We start from the raw sequence: 22,828 nt of genomic DNA, 5'->3' as shown, positions 1-22,828 counted from the left end.
GTAATATATTTTAAATTTTAAAATTAATTTTTTATTGTTGATTTTTTGAAAAAATAAAATATTATAATAGAAAATGTTTATAATAATAAGAAGAAGAACAATGATAATAATGTTGTAAAAATTTTAATTTATGTTTTGTTTTTTATCCATCTTTTCTATAAACTATTATAGTAATAACAAATTTTATTCTATAATATAAGAAGACGTATTGACAGAATACTAACACCATTGTCCCGTTGAAGATTTTCATCCAAATATTCACGAAAATATTGCATTAACATGTTGAGGCTATAAACTTTAATCCAAATTCAATTTAGCAAAAGGTTTTAAAGGATTGGTTCACGTGTCATGTGAAGATTATTTTTATTTATATAATATATATTAATTATAGTAACATTTAAAAATTTATAATATAATATTTTTATTTACAATGTCTTATTGTTTGTAAATTTTATAATTATTTTATTAAAAGAATAAGTATATAATTAAAAATTAATTATTTTTTATTTTTTAATAACAATAGTTAATTAATTAAAAGTACCATAATTATTATAATAGTAATAATAATTGAAAAAATAATTAATAAATAAGTTTATGCATTTGATAAGTTTTGTCACGTTATTTTATTTAGAGTTGTGAAAATGGGTCACAACTCGCAAGTCAATCCAGTCCACCACGGGTTCGGATTGGGTTGGGTATGAAAAAATTGTATTTTTTTTATGTGGGTCAGATTTCAACCCGATTCATTTAAATCCGGCTCATTCGGATTGAACCCGTAGTGGGTCGGGTTGGCCCACTAACCCACCAACCTTATTTTATTTTATTAAAATTTAATTTCAATTTTATAAACAAATATTTATTATTTTTTTGCTTGAAAATATTATTTAAGTTCCCCATTTCCAAAACTAATTAAACACCTCATGTGCGAATGAAATTTGGAAGTGAAATTTGTTTAGATTTGAAATATAGAAAGTTTGTATTTTTTTATTTAAAAAAAATTATAATTAAGTGAACCAATGAGCCAACTCGTTTACCCATCAACCCGTGATGGGTCGGACTGGATTCGAATTTTTCTGGCTCGCTAATAAAATAGTCAACTAAAAAAAGAATTATATAAGTTTGTATTACATATATCCATAAATTTATAAAAAACATGCAAGATGTTACACAATTGAGATATATTACACTAAACCAAAAGTGTAATAGGTCTTCCAAAAAGAGATGAACCTAAAATACAACATTTCACTTTATGTCTCAACTCCATATCCTCCCAGCACCTACTCACCAGAGACATTTCCCTAACTCACATCATTAAGGTGACCATTACAAAAGAAAAAAAATAAAAAGATATTTCATATCATTTGTATATGTTTTGTTACATGTAAACATCCATATCAAAGAATCTTAAAACATGCACTCATATATATTAGACTTGACCATCCAAATATTTGTATTGATGTTAGACTATGACAAATTGCATACTTGTAGTGGAACAACTTGTCCCTCAAAGTTACCACATTAGTCTGTCTACCACCCATAGCCAAAAAATTGAACCATAGACTAGGACATCCTACTACTTCTTAACACATAACCAACTTTTCTACTTGAGATAGAATGATTATTGAAGCGTTGAAATAACTTTCAAGGTTGAGCCCTACAACAATACATCACACTACCGAAAGTCACCATAAAATATATTCAAGAGATCTATGGAATTATGCCAAGTGTATAACTATAGAGCATCGTCATGGAGTCTCGCCACAAGGTCCATGGTATTACACCAAGCATCAATATCATACCAACAACCATACTTCATTTTCACTCTCGTACCATACTTAAAGTAACATTGTACACACCATCATGTTCATCAACCATTAACTTATATAAGTTTACAATTGTACTTTAACCTTATTTGCATTCATATTTATAATTAACAAAGCATCAACAATTTCCTTCACACATATACAATTAGTATTTACTAAATTCAACTCAATTCAATATATAAAAACACAAAAACCAAGGACACAACTCACGATAGGGCGCACTTAGCGATACAGGACCACCGCTTAGCGCCCTGCGTCAGAGACAAAACCAAGGTCATTGGAAGGCCAACACTCAGCATACAGAATCATCGCTCAACTCCACGCGTGCAGAAGTCAAAGCCAATGTTACTATAATGCTAGTGCTTAACATTGTATCAGTGGCCCTCAACGCTACAACAAAAACCATAAACTTTAAACCTTGATCTGGTTGCACTTGAAACCTATCTAAAAGACCAAATTGATATTATTGACACTATGATTGGTTCTAAAACATATTTAAACATCATATTGAATACTAATTTGCTTAATTAGTTAGCGATTCAATACATCAAATCAAACCAACAACCACCATAATCCAAACAACAAACTTAGCATATAAAAATACCATATTTCAGCATAACTAAAAGTTATCCAAGTCTTGAATGGTACAAACAAAAACTATCAACATCAAACTCACTCAAAGAATAGTCCCTACAAAATTTCACATGTTAAACCACTAATTCTATACCAATTTCTAATCAACATTGTAACATACTACCAAACCACAATTCGACATCACTTTCAACCAAATCAAATAATTCAAACAATGTACCATATTAATAACCATAATAGATTTCAATATTGATTCAATCAACTAAAACAACACTTTAAATCATTCATAGACCATCAAAACAAGTAATCACATAGGAATTTATCAAACCAGCTACCAATCTCATATCAATTTCAACATGCATAACAATTTATATTAAAGCATCAACAATATTAACAAGTTGTAATTAACTTCTCTTACTTTACACAGGACCCAACTATTCTACAAGAGTTAAGACGACTCCAGCAACTCGAGAAACTTTATCTACACCTACAACTCACGAAACACATGATTAGGGTATATCTTTAGAACCACAATCAACAACGAGTCTTATAGAAAACTCATATGAAACATGCAAAAATACTACAAATCGAATGCAAAGGAAATGATACATATAAAAGAAAAAGAGTAGGAAATAAACTTTCTCTTTAGGAGAAACTGACCAGGTAGACTTGAAGATCTCATTGTTGTGATCACTTAGATAGTCTTTGATATGCAAACATATGAACATATGAGAAGAACTCCTAAAGATAAATCAGAGAACTTTAAAAAATGGTTTATGGAGAAATTGTGTGTTTTAAAATAGTAAAACTCGTTTATAATGAAACTATTTATATTAAAACTCGTTTAATATTAATAATGGAGTCTCACTATTTTTAAAATTCTATTTTTTAGGTCTTTATTGTTTCAGCATGACGAGTCTCATTTATATTGATTAATTACAATAAAAATAAATAGTTAAATATATTTTTTATTCTCAAACTATTGATTAAAAACATATCTCGTCACTAATTGAAAGTACGTACTACTATATAAAAGGAAGTAAAATGTCCATGACAATAAAAGACACTTAACGATGATAGAGTCATTCTTTTCTCTATGCAACTCTCTAGCTCCCTCTAGTGCAATTCTCTATTTATCTTATAACTTTCATTCTGGTACTGGAACCGAAAGGTGATTATGAGCTTTGTGGTGGTGGTTACAGAATTTTGGTAGTGGTTGTGGAGGTTAATGATTCAATAATTAAGGTTGTCACACTTTTGGAAAATGATTGAATGAACAAGTCGTAGTTTAGTCATTAAGCAATTGTGAGGAATATAATGCCGCGATCCTTGTCCATAACATGATTGCTTCATCAACGATCTACACACAATGTAATGCTTTGTCCTTATAATCTTCCATGGTGTAAATGACTACTTTCTTAACTAATTCAAAATTTGAGTGAAAAGTTGGCATGTGATGAATGGAATTGGTTAACCAAAACCTAATTAGAATAAATTGAGAAAGAGGATCATTAAACATCGCAATGATTTACAACTTTTTTTTGTATGAAATGGAAGAAGAAAATAATGTTGTATAGCGAGAAAAATCAAGACCATTGTTGTCACATGAAAGAGAGTGATAACGAAGATAAAGAAAAACTCTAATAAGAGAAGAATGTTGCAAGAAGAGAGACTCTGGTCTAATTATTTGATAATGATATTTTATATTTTTTATAAAATTTAAGAATGAAATTGATGTATACTTTTTAAGACAAAAACAAAATACAATTTTAGTCAATAATTTAAAGAAAAAAATTAATTCAAAAATTAATTTATAATTAGCTTCATAAAATTATATATATATATATATATATATATATATATATATATATATATATATATATATGTGTGTGTGTGTGTGTGTGTGAATTTTTCCTATATCGTACAATTTTATGCCTTGATTCAAGGTACATTTGTGTTTTGTAGGAGGTAAGGATCAGTACTGTTAACACTCACTCATAATTCGTTTACAATATCTCTAACGAACCCACTAATATCATTTCAACCTCGTGCACTTCTATGAACCTTTGTACATTATGCCGTTGGACTAATTTTAGGTTAAAATTGTAATCCTATTAAAAAATGTTACATTCAAATAAACTACTATATTTAATCATGGTTAGAATCCTTATAGTAATACTATAGTAAAGTTTACTCATAATTTAAAAAAATAGTATAATTTATTAATTACACAATAATGTGAAATTTATTAATTACATAATTAGACGTCATATTCATCTTGTATTTAATTAATGTAAATTTCTTAACTATGATCTTTATGAAAAAAAAAAGTCAGCACTCGGTAGTTGGTGATAGTTTCAATTCTGCAATAGCAATAACACAGGGAAACCAGCAAAGATTCGTGGAACCTTTGAGTCACATCTCTCTGTAGCAAGGGTATCAAGTGAATCATGACCTTTACACTACTCAAAACGTGACCAAGAATCAAAGTATATAATGATTCTAAAATTGAATAACCATTTTTTCAGAAATCACCACTGTCACTGTTATTAATACCCAGCAATCATCAAACAGAAGTGGAAAGTTTTAATTTCTAAGCAGGGGAATATACTCATTCTTAATGGGAATTCTGTTAAGAATATATACTTTTTCCTAGTATAAACTCGAACAACACATGCCAAAACTTAAATATTAAAGAGACATAATAAGAAACACGAATGATTTTATGATTATTTTTGGTTTTAAAGAGGTAAGTTTGTTTATACTTTTTTAAATAAGCGGTTTTTAATAAAATAAGAAGTTTTTTTTTTATGTGTGTCGTTTATTTTAAACATTGGTTTTTTTTTTTTTTGTTTCTTTCAATAAGTAAATGATATTTACTTTTTAAATAAGTAATTGTTTTCAAATTTGATTGTTTAAAAAAAAAACTAATTATAAGTTTAATCAATTCCACTCATAGTCATCTATACATTTTATTCATACCCACATCAAAATTAAGCATAAATCTATCTACAGATTTTTTGAAAGCATTTTCTTCTCGCTAAATTCTTCAGCTTTAAAGAGATTAGTTGATTTATAGATTTCCTTTTTAACTTTCTCTTTCGTATTTATATGTCATGTTTTTTTTAATGTATTTGTTTCATCATTTTAAAACACGTGAAAGAAACTTATCATGAAAAGAAATGTAGATTTCTAAACATGCATTAAATTAAATAATTTAAATGTGATTTGATGTATTTAAGTTAAATAATTGATATAACTTATAGTCTGTTTGTTTCATATATGGAAATACGGTGATTTATTGAGAAAGTAAACAAAACAAGACAACATAGTTATGGAATCATTATTTTTCTTCAACTTTTTCTCTCCAACATCGCAAAGATAATGTGATAATTTTATTTTTTAACTAATGATAATTTTTACTATAAATAATAATAATAATATAAGTAATAATAATTGTTTCGGGTAAGATGTTGGGATTCACCGGACTCCTGATGATCCTCTATTTCTTCTTTGTCTAAGCCGTGTGGGAGTGTACCTATCAAAAACACTCTGACGCCTAAGTTAGTGACTTTGCATAATAATGTTTAATAAAAATGAGTATTTAGAATTAGTTTCCTGACCTTCCTAGTAAACATATATTTATATATATTAAAATAGATTTACCCTTAAGACTAACCCATATAATAAAAATAATCTTTAATTTTTATTTGTTATTTGTTATTTTACTTTTTAATCTATTAAAATTATCACATGATTTATTTATTTATTTATAAATTTTCATCTAATATTTTCTTTTTTCATCATTTTTCTCTTAATCCAAACAACATCACTTTTATTTATTTTTTCTTTATTTTTCTAAATAAAAAAAAACACAAATACATCCTAAGTGTGCAAAAAAAAATTGACGTGACATCCCTAAAATATATGTGATGCATATATAATAAATACGTCATTGAATTATAATAATAGAAAGCAGTTGGAAACATATAACAGAGTATTGGGAAAATTACAGTCATCCTCAGAATGCTATGAAGCTAAAACATGAAGTGCTAGAGTCTTCCAAGATACCATAGGTTCCACCTATTACAGTTTTACAAAATGCATAAATTAAAGTAAAGAGATCCTAAAGAAACTAGGATTCAGCGTCCTCTTCTTCCAAGGCTTGCTTCAGGGGCACCTCCTCGACATCTGCTCCCATCCAAGTGGATGATCATCGCAAAAGAAAACACACCAACATAACAAGAACACAAACAAGCAAGGGTGAGCTAATTATATAAAAAGCATACGATACGACAATATGTACATGCATGAGTTAACTTCAATCAAACTGGATAAACACGCATCTTAACATGTTATGTACTAGACTTGACTCGTCCGGACTTTAGAATGATAGTCGAGCTATGGCGGATCTTGCACTCGTGGTGGCTTATGAAACTTGGGCTCCCCTACCCTACCACACTCACGAGGTTAGCCTGTTCTGGGCCTTGAGGCATACTGGAAGCCCCCAAGACTAAGACCTCCTGCTACTCCTCACCACATGGTTCAATCCTCTCTACGTGAGAAGAAAGGTCATTAGAGTTTCAGGATGATCCCCAAGACTGAGCTCCTACTCTCATTCTAAACACTAAGAATCTCACCAAGAGATCTTACACAGATGGAACTTGGTTTACAACTTGTATCATCTTACCACCACTTATAACCATACACTTTCTGCTGCCATCCACATACTTGTTTGAATATCACAATACAGTACTATAGATGCAATGAAATACTTCACCAACAACCAAAGAGCACATTAATCAAACGCAGCACAAGATGTAATTAGAGGACCGGACCCAGCACTCGTCGCACAGCGCACTACCCTCGCAGGGCGAGACTGGCGCTATTCGCATAGCGCACCCAAGTCGCTATGCGAGAATCCAGACAGAGACCAACCCCCTTACAACTCTCGCTATGCGCCCCACTCGCCTTTCGAATTAAATGGGCAGTGGTCCCAGACCACCACCAGTCGCATAGCGACAGGAGTCGCCAGGCGGCTCCACAAACAGAGAGCAACACTCTCTAGTAATTCGCACAGCGCACCAGCTCGCACAGCGAATTACCCAGACAATGAGCACCCTCTACAGGGTCTCACTATGCGAGACAACTGGCATAGCGAGTCTGCATAATCCGCAGAATGTGAATTCTGCAAATTCATGTAACTCACACCCCTCCAACCTATTTCAACCCTTTTCCCAACTTCTAAGACCTCTAATTCATTATATGAACCTAACTAAACTCGTATAGGTGAATTCTAACAATTATATAGTGATTCCAAAGTGATTTAGGCTTGAACTCAATTCTAAAACATCAAATCCTATGACTTAGTGGCTCAAATCAAATTTACTATTTCTAACTTGCTTTGGTCCAATTTTATGATCCTAACAGGTCACATTAGGCCTACTTAAGCTACCCAAACAATCCAGTTTCTCTTAAGACTCTAATTGCCCAAAATCACTACTCCACTTCCTTCAAACTAACCTGAAACAGTACCTGAACCCTAAACTTCTCGTCTAAACAACTCAACAACCGGTTTTCCAATCCAAACACCTCAGCACACATCAATTACAGAGATCAAGCTAAATCAAAACATATTCAAATCATCACATCACAACATACACAGGCTCTATAGTATAATACAGGCAACTTAGGCCACTGGAATTAAAGTTCAAGCAGAAGAACATGCTTACATAGAAGTTCAACATACATGCGAATCACATAATGAATTTAAAGCATATAATCAGCTCCCCTTACCTTGATGGTTATAAGCACAATACTACTCAGAACAGTAGCAAAACCCCACTAGTGCCTTACACAACCAGCACACAGTAAGACCCTACAACCCACTAAAGTGGAGACAAACACAACTCTTAGAGCTAGAATAGGCAGAGAATAAAAAAGGAGCACCACCAACTGCATGCAACCAGTAAAGTTGCATGCCCTAGGTTCAAGAAGAGTGGAGAAACTGACTTACCCGTCCAAAACGAAAACTAATCGGATGGATAGGAAGCCCTCAACTCCGTGAGCGAAAGAACACCTCCTATAAGACAATGTAACGGTTGAAATTTGTGTGAGGGTAGAGAGAAGGCAGAGCAAGAGAAGACTGAGTTCAGAGAGAGAAAGAGAAGTTGGCTAATGCACTCAGAGTTGGAAAATGAAGAAACCCCTTTAAGGTCATGGTGCCCTTAGCTTTTTGGGCCTGACTGCCTCAATCATAAGGCCAACAACCCCATATTTTCCAGGCTCTTACAATTGAGATCTTCATCCCTATACAAATATCAAAAGGGAAGTTACATCCTTTCATTTATGATTATAATAATTATAACCTAAAGAATTAATATGTATTGTTACACAACTTTACATTTAAATTGTGGCAGACAAATAATATAATCTCAAACTTGTTATTTTTTTTTAATTGAATTCACGGATTTCTATTAAAGATATATACCTAATTTGTAAGGGTGTTTTACTTACATCTCCAACCTTTTCACCTTACACTTCCAGTTTTTTAAAATACTCCATTAATGAGGTGGTTATCAAGTAATTTTATGTTTATTAAGAAATTTTGTGTATCACTAAAACCCTACACCCCATTTTCTCTATAAGAAAAAATGCATCTCTGCACCCCATTTTTCATATATTAAGAATCCCTACACTCCATTTGAATTGCACATCATTTAAAATCTAATAATCTGTTATTTTTTTTGTTTCTCTGCGTTCCATTTCATTAAGTGTTTTCCTCTCCACTCTATATCAGTGAGTGTGGTTTTAGAGTTAAGAGAGATTTGAGAAGGTTTAATGAGGGAGTTTAAGGTGTTCCAACAACTTGGAGGTGGTGTTTCGAGGAGGAAGGCTTGACATGAGGTTGGAGATTGTGCTTCGAAGGAGACAGGCTTGACGTGCTTCCAGGTAATTGGTGGTGTTGTTGCTCGTTAACATTGTTGGAAGATTGTTGTTGGAGGTTGAAGGATTTTTTTTGAAGAATCTATTTCAGGTGTATATACATCAAATATAAATTGGACATGGACATCCGTAAGTCCAACATCGGATGTCGAGATCCAATACAATATAAATCAGATATGAAAATCTGAAACCGGATCTGGATGTCCGATCTATTTTCTCTCGGTTGTCGACAACCGATAAAAATCGCATTTCCAAATGGGATGTAAAAGTTTCGTTACTTTCGAAAATGTGATGCATATAATAACTTTTAATATATTATTTAGTATTTCATTTCATTACTTAAATGTATTATTTAATGTTTTATTACATATTATATCTCTCAATTTCTGTTTCATTAGATATAAAAGTTTGTTTTTTAAATAATGAATGTTGTAAAGCGATGCATACAATCAAGTTTGTTTATTTTAAATCCTTTATTTTTTTAAAGTTTAAAATTTTATTTATTTTGAATGTAAAACTTTATTACATTAATTTAAAATGTTTAATTATGTTATTTATAAATGTTTAAATAAATAATTTATATACAATAATTTGTATGGATATTTTAAATTTATTTAAAATATAAATTTATTTAAAATTCATATAAAAAATTATAAAAATTATTATGTAGTTTTAAGTATTATTATGTTTTTGGTGTTTAATTTTTAAGTTTATTATTATGTTTTTGATTTTATAATTTAATTATAAATATTTAATTTATTTTATTAATTTTTAGTTTTGTTATAAAATAAATTGTATGAGTTTTTAAATTTATTTATAGAAAATTGGTATGTAAAATTAATATAAAAAATTTCAATGAGATGTGAGAGAGAGAAATGAGACGGGAGAAAAGAATATATGTATACACTGACAATAATAAAAAAAAATATTTGATTACTTTTTCGTTTTTTTAAATATTGAAAGTTTTTTAATTACGGGTAATTTAGGTATTTTGCAAAATTTTAGAGGTGTAGATGAAGGGGTTGGAGAGTGAAACACCTTTATAAGGATGGAAAAGACAGGCCCGTTTGAACAGTACTTGACCTAATTGTAAAGAAGCCTATTTTTACATTCGGCCATTTCTTCCTCACCTCCCTTTTTTCTTTCTGCACATCCATATAATAATTTTATCCCCATTTTATCCCTGAATAAAATATATTAAAAACCCTAAACTTTTTTCCTCCTTCTTCATACGGACCTTCCTCTCGGCCTTCATGCTTCCATGTCCATGATTTGAGTGACAAACAATGTGAGTAATTATGGGTGCAGAAAAAATAAGAGGGGTGCAGAAGAAATGATCTTTGGGCAGCAATCTGTGATCCAATCGAAGATGCATGAGAATTCCATTGACGAAAAGAAAGTAAATAATGGAAACATAGTTATAGGTTGAAAGGTGTCTTAAAAAGTAGGAGCACTACAGAGGGTAGGAGAAAGGAGAGATGTGTAGGTTGCCGGTGAAGAGTAGTTGGTGGTGGGGCTTCACCGGTGACAACCAATCCTTTGAATTGAATAAGCTTTGGAGTAATGATGAAAGGCCCCATCAAAATGAAAAATGTAATCATTAGAGGAAATAGCCATCACAAGCAAACCAATATATTAATTACCCAATCGAAAGTGACATCTCCTAACACGGTTTATCTTCTAAACCCTTTTGTCCATTCCCATCGCAAATCTCACATTTTGTTTTCGATCACACCTATTTGTTGATTAATTCTATTCCAATCTCAAAAAGTGACAATTAGTTCTTTTCCTGTGGGTAGCGCAATTTCACACATTAGATTCCAAACTTTTTATAGATAACTGCCTGACAAATCTTTCTTGATGTGCTTTTATATTTTTGTTACGCTTTATTGTTGGGATTCCAAGTGCGAGTCCAAATCACACATTGGATAGAAATAAAAATGTAGAGCATTATATAAAGGTGAAAGACTCATTAACACATTGCCTTAAAGTTTTAGGTAGAGAATGATATTCATCTTTTATATGATTAGACTCAGATGTCATTGGTGTTTGTGTCTCTCCGGTAAATCTCTTTCTTGATAGACTCAACAGTAGTATCAAAACCTACGAAGGGGTACTCGTGGTTGTAGTTGGTTGGGAATACTTCCATTGGAGAGGGAGTATACCAATGTAAAGGAACTCACCCTTAAGGGGAAGATTGTTGGGATTCTAAGTGTGAGTCCAAGTCATACATTGGATAAAAATGAAAAAGTAAAGCTGTGTATAAAAGTGAAAGACCTATTAACTCATTACATTAAGATTTTGAATAAAGAGTGATGTTTATATGATTAGCTCAAATGTTTTGTGTCTATCCCATAAACCTCTTTCTTGATAGATCCAACATTTATTGTATACACTTTTAATTTATATGGAACATGAGTTATTATAGAAAAATATAAGAAGAAACTGCGAAACACAGACAGTATTCCAGTTTTCATTTCATTTTTAATTCCAAATGCAAATCTAATCAATCAATTAAATGTTATATATATAATTTACTTTCCGTGAATTTCCAATTGTTTTAGATTAAATTGGCAAAAAACTATACCCCTAAAATTAGTGATACATGATGCATCCATATACCCTCCATCCATGATCAAGCTGCGGTTTCGTGGGGCTTGCAATACGTAGCTGTGTCCGGTGTAACGGACCAATTCCATGTGGCCCTGTTTTGAAATGAACCTGAATTTAGTATACATTGAAAGAAAAAGTTTGGTGCAATTAATATTATATCTTTATTTAGTCTTATGTATAACTTTTGAAGGCAACGTTTATTTAATTATTTGATTATCTTTCAGATATTCATGAGGTTCTCTTAAGAGAAAATAGACCAGACAAAAATTATTTGAATAAAGTGTTGGAAATACCATTGAAAGGTATGGCAATAGGAATTGCACATAGTAACATTTGAATTTTATATATATATATATATATATATATATATATATATATATATATATATATATATATATATATATATATATATATATATAAACAGAGTCATACAACCTAATAATTTTTGTAAAAGAAAAATAGTGATATTTTTGTAAATAAATTAAAGTGATGTACATTAAATTCCTTATCGGTCAAAGTAAAAAAGATAATTTATGTTGGACTTCATAGTATCTTATATAAATTATTTATTTTACGTTGCACATTGTAGAGTTTGACATCAACTTTTACTAAATATCATATCTAGGTTCTTCTATTCATTTTTTATTGTCTCAAAACACTTCGAAAACGTTTTTGCAAAGATATAGTTTGTTATCCAGTGACGAAATGGTGTTGGTTTGGAGATTCATTTACCAAGTTTTTTTTCTTCAGTGGCGGACTTTTCATGAGACAACCTTTTGTCTAATTTGTTGAGGTTGTTTGATAAACTTTACATATTCGTTTGTGATCGTGATTGTTTTATGAAAAACATAGTCATAACTTTGCATGAACGTCTCCTTATTTGTATATTGTGTTTGTTATTATATGAATATGTTGTAGTGATAAAAAAAGTTTGCATCTTTTAAACTTTCATGACATTTAAAATCAAAACCAAATCTCAATTCTCACCTTGATTCAAATGAAACGGTGTTTATGAACTTGTTTTAGTTTTGTGTGTTGAATATCAAATGAAAAGATTTTTTAAAGTTGAAAAAATGAGTTGGTAAATACAAAAGTCAAATTTAGGATAAAGGTTGAGTCATTTACAAAATAAATTGAGTTGTATAGATTTAAGGGTATTAAAGTTAAAAAAAACTAGAAAGTATAATTTTAAGCCTTTATTAGACTTCAATTCACGTACGTAGGACTCAATTATTTTCCATCATAGTTTAACTATTTTAAGTTCGGCTCCCTATTCATTAACTCTTTTCCAAAAAGAAAAAGAAGTTTCGGGAGATACAATACCAAATGAGATATGAGTCAAACTATATCAAGGATTGACACCATTCTCTATCCAAAATCTTACAATGAGTTAACGAGTTTTTGATTTTTATATAGTGTTTTACTTTTTTATTTTTATCTAATATCAGACTTAAACTCACACTTGAATTCTGAACAAATTTCACTTAAATTTATGTTTTTACATCTGACTTAGTATAATTGGACCGTAAATTTACATTAAAAAAATACAAAATAACATTTAAAATGCGATATATAATTTTTGAATGAAGTAAGTAAGCATGTTCGTGGAGGTGGTTCTGGTCCATGCCGTACATCATTTCACATCCACTTCACACTGAAATAATATGAACTTTGGCATGTTTGGTGATTTTCAGAAGAGCACACACACTTTTCCTCCAGTCATTTTATCTTTCGGTACCCCCATTGCACCAAGTAATGCCAATCAGATAAAGTTAAAGAACAAAATAAAACGAGATTATTAAATATTAAGAGCATGAAAAACGATTTTTTTTATACATTTTAAATTTTAGCTTTCTTTTATTCTCTTCCAAATTCGTAAACATAACTGTTAGATTATGAATATTGCTAACAAAAACTAGAAAAAAACAAAAAGGCTTAAGCTCATCCATTATTATATTTTTTTTTATCAAATACCAGTCGCTTTTGTTTTTTCCAATATATAGTTGGTATTCAAGATTTCTTTCTTCTGTTGGGCACATATTTATAGATTTTTCTAGTCCAATTAATGGTAGATCATGCACATGGAGCTTTTTGAGAAACATTCAAGACATTATTTAAAGTGGAGTTACAAGTAACCAAAATAAGTGCAATTGAAAAGTATATATGTATATATAAGTCTCTAATATATATATCTGCATATTGCACGTTCATCTACCAGTAAAATATCTGATTTGAGTTGTGATCGATGGTGAAACATGAAGACAAAGGAACATGACTATTCCCGCTTCTTTCGGAGCATGCATGCAATGTGTTCGAAAATTTGTCAATTAACAAAGACAATCATAAACCAGAGGCAGAAAAGTGGGGCAAGACAAGGGACCTTAAAATTTAGCAGGGGACGTGCTTTTCTTGTCTATGTTTTTTCTTTGGGGGAGAGAACCACTTTTCCAATTTCCCTTAATTTCTAATAAACATCTGTTCTTCTCTCTCTCTCTCTCTCTGTATATATATGTTTATACAAAGCAAGCTTATGATTACCTTGAAGCAGCTTTAGTAGACATGTTTAGCATCTATGTTTGTATAACTTTTTCTTCAACTAATCAATACTAAACTAACCCATATCCGAATCTATCCACTGATTTTAAGAACTCAAATCAACCAATGTTTTAAAGTTAGTTCTGCCTCCACAAAAGTATCATGTGTTGGATGCAGCCTTTTCTTAACATCATCATCACCATACCTTCTTCTTCAAAGCCAGCTAAAGACTTATTTTTTTAGCTCATTTAATAATTCAGAATAACCATATTTATTTTGTTTTATGTTTAACATTTTAATATATATTATCATATTATCATAGTAGACTGTAAAGCAAAAGTAATTTTTTTAGCGGTGTCAAAATGTAATTTTTTTACTTTTTTTTAACCATCTTCATATTATATTAAAAATCATCTCATAATTAATTGCTTTTTATTGAACATTTCTTTACATAGTTCTAATTCTTGTCATGTACATAGTGTAACTTCTACTTAAATGGCCACACTCTAGATTAGACCAAGTTTTGCAATATTTAGACGGTGGAAAAACATTGACTAATCTTTAACTACTCCATGTGATGATTAATTTGCCTCTTTTACAGTTATATTATATATGTTCATATATATATATATATATATATATATATATATATATATATATATATATATATATATATATATATATATATATATAATGTGTGTGTATGATTGAAGAAATGATCTGATGATTGACAATAATTTTTTTTACTCGGGTTGATTAATTAGCTTTTCCTCTTATTCCGCGATTATAACATTTCCTTGGACCTGAATTTTATACTTTATGGTTTATTTTACAAGTGAATTTATAGTATTAATAGGTAACCTAGACCCCCACTTTGTGGTGGCAACTTTATTTGACCTGGGGTAAGTGTGATAATTCAATCTGGATAATTAATTGGAGATAACATATAAAAATAAAACGTAAACATGCATGTATGATGAAAAGCCATAAAGGAGTTTTTGTGCAAGAAAATAATAATTAAAGTGATAAATTATTTATGTGTACAGTCGTAAGTAGTTACTCAATTTTGTGACGTTTTAACCACAGAAGGGATAGTATCTAATTCTGTTAAGGTTTTATTTATGGAAAGAAAAAAACTATAAGCTCTTTTTATTTTTCTCGAATTGTGCTTATCTGAAAAGTTAATAGAGTCTAAATTCAATTCAGTTATTGTGACATGTTTCTGATTTGGTGTGACGTTTCCGATTTTTACTGTCGTAAGATGTTTGTGTTTGGTGGAGAAAAAACGACAACATTAAATAATTAAATGTTCTGGTTGCAAGGAAAATTATAGAAAAAGATTTGAAGATGTGGAAGTATAACTGTAAAATATAACATACCGAGACGGCGTCGTTCGGGAATTGGCTTCCACCAAACTTCACGTTCGATTTAAGATTTGGAACGTTTCGTCAATTGCCCGGAACAAAAGAGAAAGCGCCACGTGGCATCGGAATGATAGCTGCTTTATCTAAGGAAGAAAAGTCACGCAGACGCTGACGTGTCCGCATATATCAATCTTTTCTAAATTCGCAGCTCTTCCCTCTCTCTCTCTCTCTCTCTCTCTCTCTCTCTCTCTCTGTACCAGTCTCCGCGGTGTCTTTGAAAATTCTCTCTCTCTGATTTTTGTTTTTTTTAGATTAGGTTACTTTTTCTTTACTTCGAAATCGAAGGCGGAACTTCTCGGGTACGTTCCTTTTCCATGTTTCATGCTCAGTCTCGAGCTTCAGTGCTGAATTTTCTTCCAATACTCAAATGTTTTACACTCAGTTTCTGTGTGGAGACTTTTGCTTTGTTTACTATTGAAAAATTGAATGATCTGCAACTCTGTTTTGCTTTCATGGAAAATTTGAGATTCTCATTCTTCGACAATATTAGCTTAGAATTATAGCCAGTATGAAAACTCTCAGACTCATGTTGATTATTTTTGTTATCGACAAGCTAATTTTTAGAGTTTTTTTTTTTAATTTTTATAAGCACTATTTTTTTTAGAGAATAAGAATTGAATGATTTGGTATTCCTTAATTATTATTATTATTATATTTGTTTTTTGCAATCTAAGGTAAGGTAGAGTAAGCAGTAATTCCTTTCGTTGAAGTTTTTTCGAAATTCGGAGTTTGAGTTATTTTTCTTGACTACAGTAATACTGACGACGAGGACGAGGACGACGATATCAGGGAGAGGAATGATAATGGCAAAAGTGATTCAAATCCATGGAAATGTAAGGCCTGTTTCTGAGTAACTTTGATTTCCCCACTTGATATGCAAGTTTTAGTGCATTTGAGTCAGATGGATTGAAAAGATCTATGTGCTTGTTATGAAACTAAATTAGAAATGGCGGTTGCGGGTGTGCATAATGTGACTGCGCTCGAATCTACTTTCCTGAGGGAATCCCTTTCTCAGTCACCTGGGAGGCAAGGAGATGGAGGGAGGGGAGGCACCCGGTCGTCTTCGGTCATGCAAATGTGGAGAGAGATTGAGGATGAGCAGGCAGTAAGACCAGTTCAAGGAAGACCTGGGGAGGTTTTACTTCAACAAACGAGTGATGAGGTGGTTGTGGACTCCTCGCAGGAAAATATGCCATATAGCAACCAGAGAGAAGGACGTGTGATAGAAGATGCAGGTTTGGGAGAGAATGATTCTGAGACCTGGTCACAAAGTCAGAATGAGTTCCATGACGAACAAGAGGAATTGAATAATTCTAGCCACGAAAACTCCTCTGATTTTGGAGAAGTTGAAAGGGAAAGAGTGAGGCAAATATTCAGGGAGTGGATGAATAGTGGTTCTAGGGATCGTGCATCGAATAATTCCCAAGGAAACAGAGGAGAATGGCGCGGGGAAACTGAGCAGGAAAGGGGCGGGGAAACTGATCAGGAAGGAGTGAGTATCATAAGGGAGTGGGTGCAGACGAGTAGCCCACAGAGAGGTGTTTCTTCTGGGGAAAATAGGGAAGAACAATCTTCTGAAACTGGTACCCAAATTGAATGTGTTCGTGATGGATTTATTAATCAGAACGACGGTCAAGCTGAGCATGCACGGAGGGGAATCCGTAAATTATGTGGCCGACAGGTGCTGCTTGATATGCTTAAGAAGGCCCAGATGGAAAGACAAAGAGAAGTTCAGGAATTGTTGGACCATCGGGTTGTATCTCATTTCCCCCATCGTAATCGTATTCAGGTTAGTGTCCTAAATGGATATCTTTAAGCCTTAGTTCTTTTTACTATTCCGGCATCACAGTGTATGATTTGTGGATGTTGAATATTTCCCCCCCAATGTAATTCGTAAAATATTTGACTTTATTGAGTTAGCGTTGGAAGGTACTCTTAAGTGAACTTGAAGTGTAATAAATTTAGGGTAACTTGTAACAATTGGTTGTATTTTATGCTCAAATTTGTAGGGAAGTTGAAGCGTAATAATTTCATCACAGGCATAGTGAATGGAGAATTGTATTATATGAAGAATAGAAAATTTTCTAGTATAAGGAGGAAACCTAGGAAAGAACAAAGGGGAAATACCATACATTTGAATACATTTGAACAATGAATTTAAAATCTAGGACTTGGTTTAAATCCGGGCTTTGATGTTGCAATTGATGATTGTTTGTTAACATATTTTCAGGCCTTGCTTAGAGGCAGGTTCTTGAGAAATGATAGATCGATTGGTAATAACAGGTCCACTTCCATTGCAGAAAGTGAATTAGGCTTATTGAGACAGAAGCAGACTGTATCAGGTCTAAGGTATGCCGTTCATGTTGCCATTAAGTTGAAAAGAAACTAAACTTATTTTTTATGTGAAGTATTCTGGATTTCTTTCTTTCTCACTTGACTTTTCTATTTAATTTTCTTTTCTATTCTGGATTCGTATAGCTGATGCATACTGAGATTCTGCTATTCCCCTCACCCGTATTGGTACACACCGGCTGTATTTTTTTGTTTAAAAATGTGTTCACTTGATAAAAGAAAATACTGCTATTATATGCATATTTTACGGAAGGAGACAGTAAAGCAAGAATATGGCGAGGATCACCTAGAGTATATTGATACATTTGAAAAACTTCTAAATAGTACAGTAAGTTTGAAATGAAGGTGATTATTTTTAATAAGAAAATCAAGGAGTGTTTTTGGTTTGAGAAATTTTTTTTCGTTTTCACTTACAGGAAGCAAAATCAGAACAATTTGACAATTTTGTAGATACAGGTGAAAACAAATCAAATGGCCACGCGCACTTCTAACTCTTTTTTTATTTATTTTTCATTTAAAATTGATATGTTTCTATTAATACACCCTTTTTGTGGTTTGTTTCATGCAGTTCTGCCCATAATCTTACTTTATGAAGATTGTATTTTTAAAGCTCAAAAGAGAGGTTTATCGTTTTAATAAAAAAACCAAAACCATGACAGAATTTATGTGAATTATAATAGGTTGTAGTGTGTATTTTGTTGAGAAAGGCAGACATAGGGTTTAAGGAAACCGGTGGATGAAGATCATTTTAAAATTACTGTTATGTAAAAAAAAAATTCTCTACCGTATTTCCCATTGGACCAAATGAAAGTGTAACTTTTATTTGTTGCTTTAGCTTTATTGCATAAAATTCCCAGTAAGTTTTTCTTCCTTCATGTTAATTTTATATATATATATATATATATGCTTTGTACTAATAAAGTTAACTTGTTTTATGATCAGAGAAGGATTCTTTTTCAGAAAGGACAGTTTTGGTTGCAGTCAAGCAACCAGTAACCTATCTGATACCTCTTCCGAGAGTGATATTGATAATGCAATTGAACAAACTGGAGCTAGCAGTTCACAAGCCGTCCCAACTGTACATTCTGAACAATCCCGGCCTATTAACAATGGTAGTGACGGACTTGAGATACCATGTGATCAGATCTGTTCACAAGGAACCCCTTGTGAGAAATTAGACTGGCAAGGCTCTGCCGCTCATATAGAAACAATTGATCGGGAATCATCTTCGTGTATCAGAGTTGAAAGAGGAGATGACACTGGACAAACTGTTGCTACGATGCCAGCTGAAGATTCTTCTAATGACCTTTCCCAACAAAGTTTGCAAATTGAAGATATAGAGGATGACAACATACAAGAGTTAAGCGAGGTACCTACTGAGCAATCTCAGTGGGGAGATATAACTAATGACGAAAGCAATTTATCAAATCAGGATGATCGTGTATATAGCAATATCGTTGGTGATGTGAATTTGATTGAATCTATTGCTCTGGAAGTAGAACAACAGGAAGAAGTTATTATTGAAAATGACGGAAGTGACTGGCATCAAAGTGTGGATGTTCATCAGCTCAGTAATACTACAAATGAATGGCCCCAAAACATATTGGGTAGCGAAGATGGAGAAAATTCTCGTATGCAAGAGCAAGAAGCCCCTGAAGCGTGGCAAGAGGATGGTGGCTTTCAAGAGGCTGTGGAAATTTGGTTAGGAGGACCTTCTGATAATGAAGTAGCTCCAGTTGGTAGAATTCATGGGTTTTATTTTCCCGAAGATGACAATGTGTATAGCGTTGAACTCAGGGAATTGCTAAGTAGGTACGTTGATATGATTGGAGTATTTCAGTCAAACCCTTTTGAAAACGAAACAAGTAAATTAGAATAAATAATTCTTTTCCTCTGGCAGGAGAAGTGTCTCAAACCTCCTTCGCAGCAGTTTTCGTGAAAGTCTTGACCAGTTGATACAGTCGTATGTTGAAAGGCAAGGTAACGCTCATGTTGAATGGGAACTGCAAGAAACAACCCCTTCTTCTCCCTTGGCAGAACAAGACTCTGGACAAGAGACTAGGGATCCAGTTGTTGGTCCTCAGGGTACTGTTAATAGCTCACTTGACCACCGTCCCTTGCCACCAACACCTCCGCCTCAGCCTTTATGGGATCGGCACTCTCGCCATGACAATTGGTCACAGAGTGACATAAATAATCAGCGCCTAGGAATTGTGCGTTCATTTGCGGGACATAACTGCTTTTCTTTAGCTGATGTACTCCATAGTCTTGACATTCAAGCGCCTATTTTTCCCATTTCATAATCGTGTTATTACATTAATAATTTTCTGACTGGACTTTTTTTTTTGGCAGGAGTGGGATATTGTTAATGACTTAAGAATTGACATGGTTAGGCTACAGCAAAGGATGAATAATATGCAAAGAATGCTGGAAGCCTGTATGGATATGCAGCTTGAGTTACAACGCTCAATAAGACAAGAAGTCTCTGCAGCCTTAAATCGCTCAACTGGTTCATCAGGTCAGATTGCTTTTGTGCTTTCCCTATTCGTTAGATTTTTCAACAGCTTTTAAACTTGACTTTATTACCTATGGGAGAATAATTTTGAACTGATAGTCTTCTATTCGTCATAGGAACACATGACCGTGTCTCACCAGACGATAAATCTAAATGGGAATGTGTGAGGAAAGGAGTTTGTTGTATATGCTGTGAAAGCAATATTGATTCTTTGTTGTACAGGTGCTATTCAGTCAATTTGACAAATCAGTAATCTTATTTGTATCTGATCTAAATCACTTACATATTACTGTTGTATTTGTCTTGCAGATGTGGGCATATGTGCACATGTTCAAAATGTGCAAATGATTTGCACCAAAGTAGAAGAAAGTGTCCAATGTGTCAAGCACCAGTGGTGGAAGTGATACGTGCTTATTCTATACAATAGTTTTGACATTATAGGGTCACATACAGAATACAGGTCGTAACAGTTTCTTTCTCCTGGCGTTTCCAGGTACTTCTTTTTTAATAATTTTTTGTTCATTCCGTGATTACTGTATTTATGTGAGTGTACCAATGAAAACCTGATGGCTCTTCTGATTGCCATGATTCTGAAATGAATAAAAGTATTTTATTTGAGATTCCCTTTTGATTTTTGATTTAGATAAAAAATCACACAAGTTGTTATATATTTGCATTTTCTGTTTTGAGCGTATTGTGTGTTGATTTCTTGATGAAGGAATAAGCACAACATTTACGTGACAAGTGAGTGATTTATTCACGTTTGGGTCATGTACGATATACAAAAACATTTTTTCCTGTAACTATTTGACATGATATTTTGTTTCGGTATAATGCTTTTTCAAGTTGATAGGTTAATTTTGATTGCAAATAAATGGCTGACCCAAACCATCAGAAAAAAATGTATCGAAACTCTTAAAAGACACTTAGTTTTCTACAATCCTAATCCAGTGACGTAGTTCAAATGAATGACAACTATTTCATTTGTATACATTTTCCTCTTAAAAGAAACTAAAAGCAAAATCAAATAAACATTTAAACTCATACAAAAACAACGCGACACAGTTCATATTCTATATCATACAAGTCTCGAATTGGGTAGAAATAGATCTAAAAAAAATCAATTGAGATTTCAATTTTTTTTTACGTACGGGAATAAAAATATTGTAAGAAAGTAGTAATTTTCTTAAGATTTTTTAAAAATACTTTTATCGTTGAAATTTTGTAATTTATAATGTAAAAAATTTATAAAATATGAAATTGTAAGATTCCAAAGAATTATGGATTTACAAGCTTTAGAAAAAATTCATATATTTAAAATGATTCATAAGTGTTTTATATCTTAACCTTTAAAAAGGGTGAAATGGATTGTTATTTATGGTTCAAAATTACGTAAAACAAAGTACATTTCAGTAGACATTACACTAAATCATCAAAGATAAAAATAACATTTGATATTAGGTACTAGCCCATTATTTAGAAAAAAGACAAATAAAAAAGAAAAAAAATCTTACAAGAATATTAAAATAAAAACACATTTAAATAATCACCCATATTCAGAATGATAGGAACTATGCTGCTATATGGATAAATTATAAAAAACAAGTTCTAGTTCGTCAGGACTTCCTTACTTTATTTCTAAAAGAAATAAAAAACAAAATTATCTTATATAATTTAAGAAGATATTTGTATAATCTTATGATGTATTTATTATGTACATTATTTATATTATGATTCTAAAAGTACAAGTACAATATTATTTATAAAATTGATGTACATACATAAGAATTTTATAGCACCTAACATGTTTCATTACTACATTCCTTTTTTTTTCATTAATTTTTGTCCTTCTCTTGTTTGTGAAATCTATATAATTATGAATAACTGCATTTTTTATCTAGTTGATGATAAACAAGTCTTGATCCTGTAGCTAAAATTTGATCAGGTCTTAAAAATTATGTTAAAAACTCAAAGGCATAGAATACCATCACATATACAAGTGAAATTAAAAAAGAAAAATTCATTGATCC

At 31.8% G+C, this 22,828-nt stretch overlaps 1 protein-coding gene across 3 annotated transcripts; it reads left to right on the top strand.

Moving 5' to 3' along the window:
• Nucleotides 1-16,070: 16,070 nt before the first annotated feature.
• Nucleotides 16,071-21,416, top strand: LOC124844205 (uncharacterized). 3 transcript variants are annotated; one of them, XM_088092900.1, is made up of 9 exons: nt 16,071-16,230; nt 16,685-16,764; nt 16,876-17,720; nt 18,162-18,280; nt 19,226-20,095; nt 20,184-20,496; nt 20,636-20,801; nt 20,915-21,020; nt 21,108-21,416. In XM_088092900.1, the coding sequence occupies exons 3-9, from the start codon at nt 16,878-16,880 to the stop codon at nt 21,223-21,225; spliced, it is 2,535 nt and encodes an 844-aa protein (XP_087949026.1). In that variant the 5' UTR covers nt 16,071-16,230; nt 16,685-16,764; nt 16,876-16,877; the 3' UTR covers nt 21,226-21,416. The 3 variants fall into 3 exon arrangements, with proteins under 3 accessions (XP_087949026.1, XP_047177057.1, XP_047177052.1); XM_047321101.2 differs by having other exon boundaries at nt 20,184-20,538; XM_047321096.2 differs by having other exon boundaries at nt 16,685-17,720; nt 20,184-20,538.
• The last annotated feature ends 1,412 nt before the right edge of the window (nt 21,417-22,828 follow it).

This window comes from Vigna umbellata, chromosome 6, assembly GCF_029865625.1.
Source record: "Vigna umbellata cultivar VRB3 chromosome 6, Vumbellata_1.0, whole genome shotgun sequence".
NCBI classification, from domain to species: domain Eukaryota; kingdom Viridiplantae; phylum Streptophyta; class Magnoliopsida; order Fabales; family Fabaceae; genus Vigna; species Vigna umbellata.
Note: the sequence above shows the minus strand (reverse complement) of the source record. Positions and strands in the feature narration are given on the sequence as shown.

What these genes read in the sequence shown, in the direction of transcription:
- LOC124844205 (XM_047321101.2), top strand. Translation starts at nt 16,878, where the DNA reads ATGGCGGTTGCGGGTGTGCATAATGTGACTGCGCTCGAATCTACTTTC. An exon ending in CAGACTGTATCAGGTCTAAG is followed by an intron (nt 18,281 to 19,225) that starts GTATGCCGTTCA and finishes TTTTATGATCAG; the next exon opens with AGAAGGATTCTTTTTCAGAA. An exon ending in CTCAGGGAATTGCTAAGTAG is followed by an intron (nt 20,096 to 20,183) that starts GTACGTTGATAT and finishes TTCCTCTGGCAG; the next exon opens with GAGAAGTGTCTCAAACCTCC.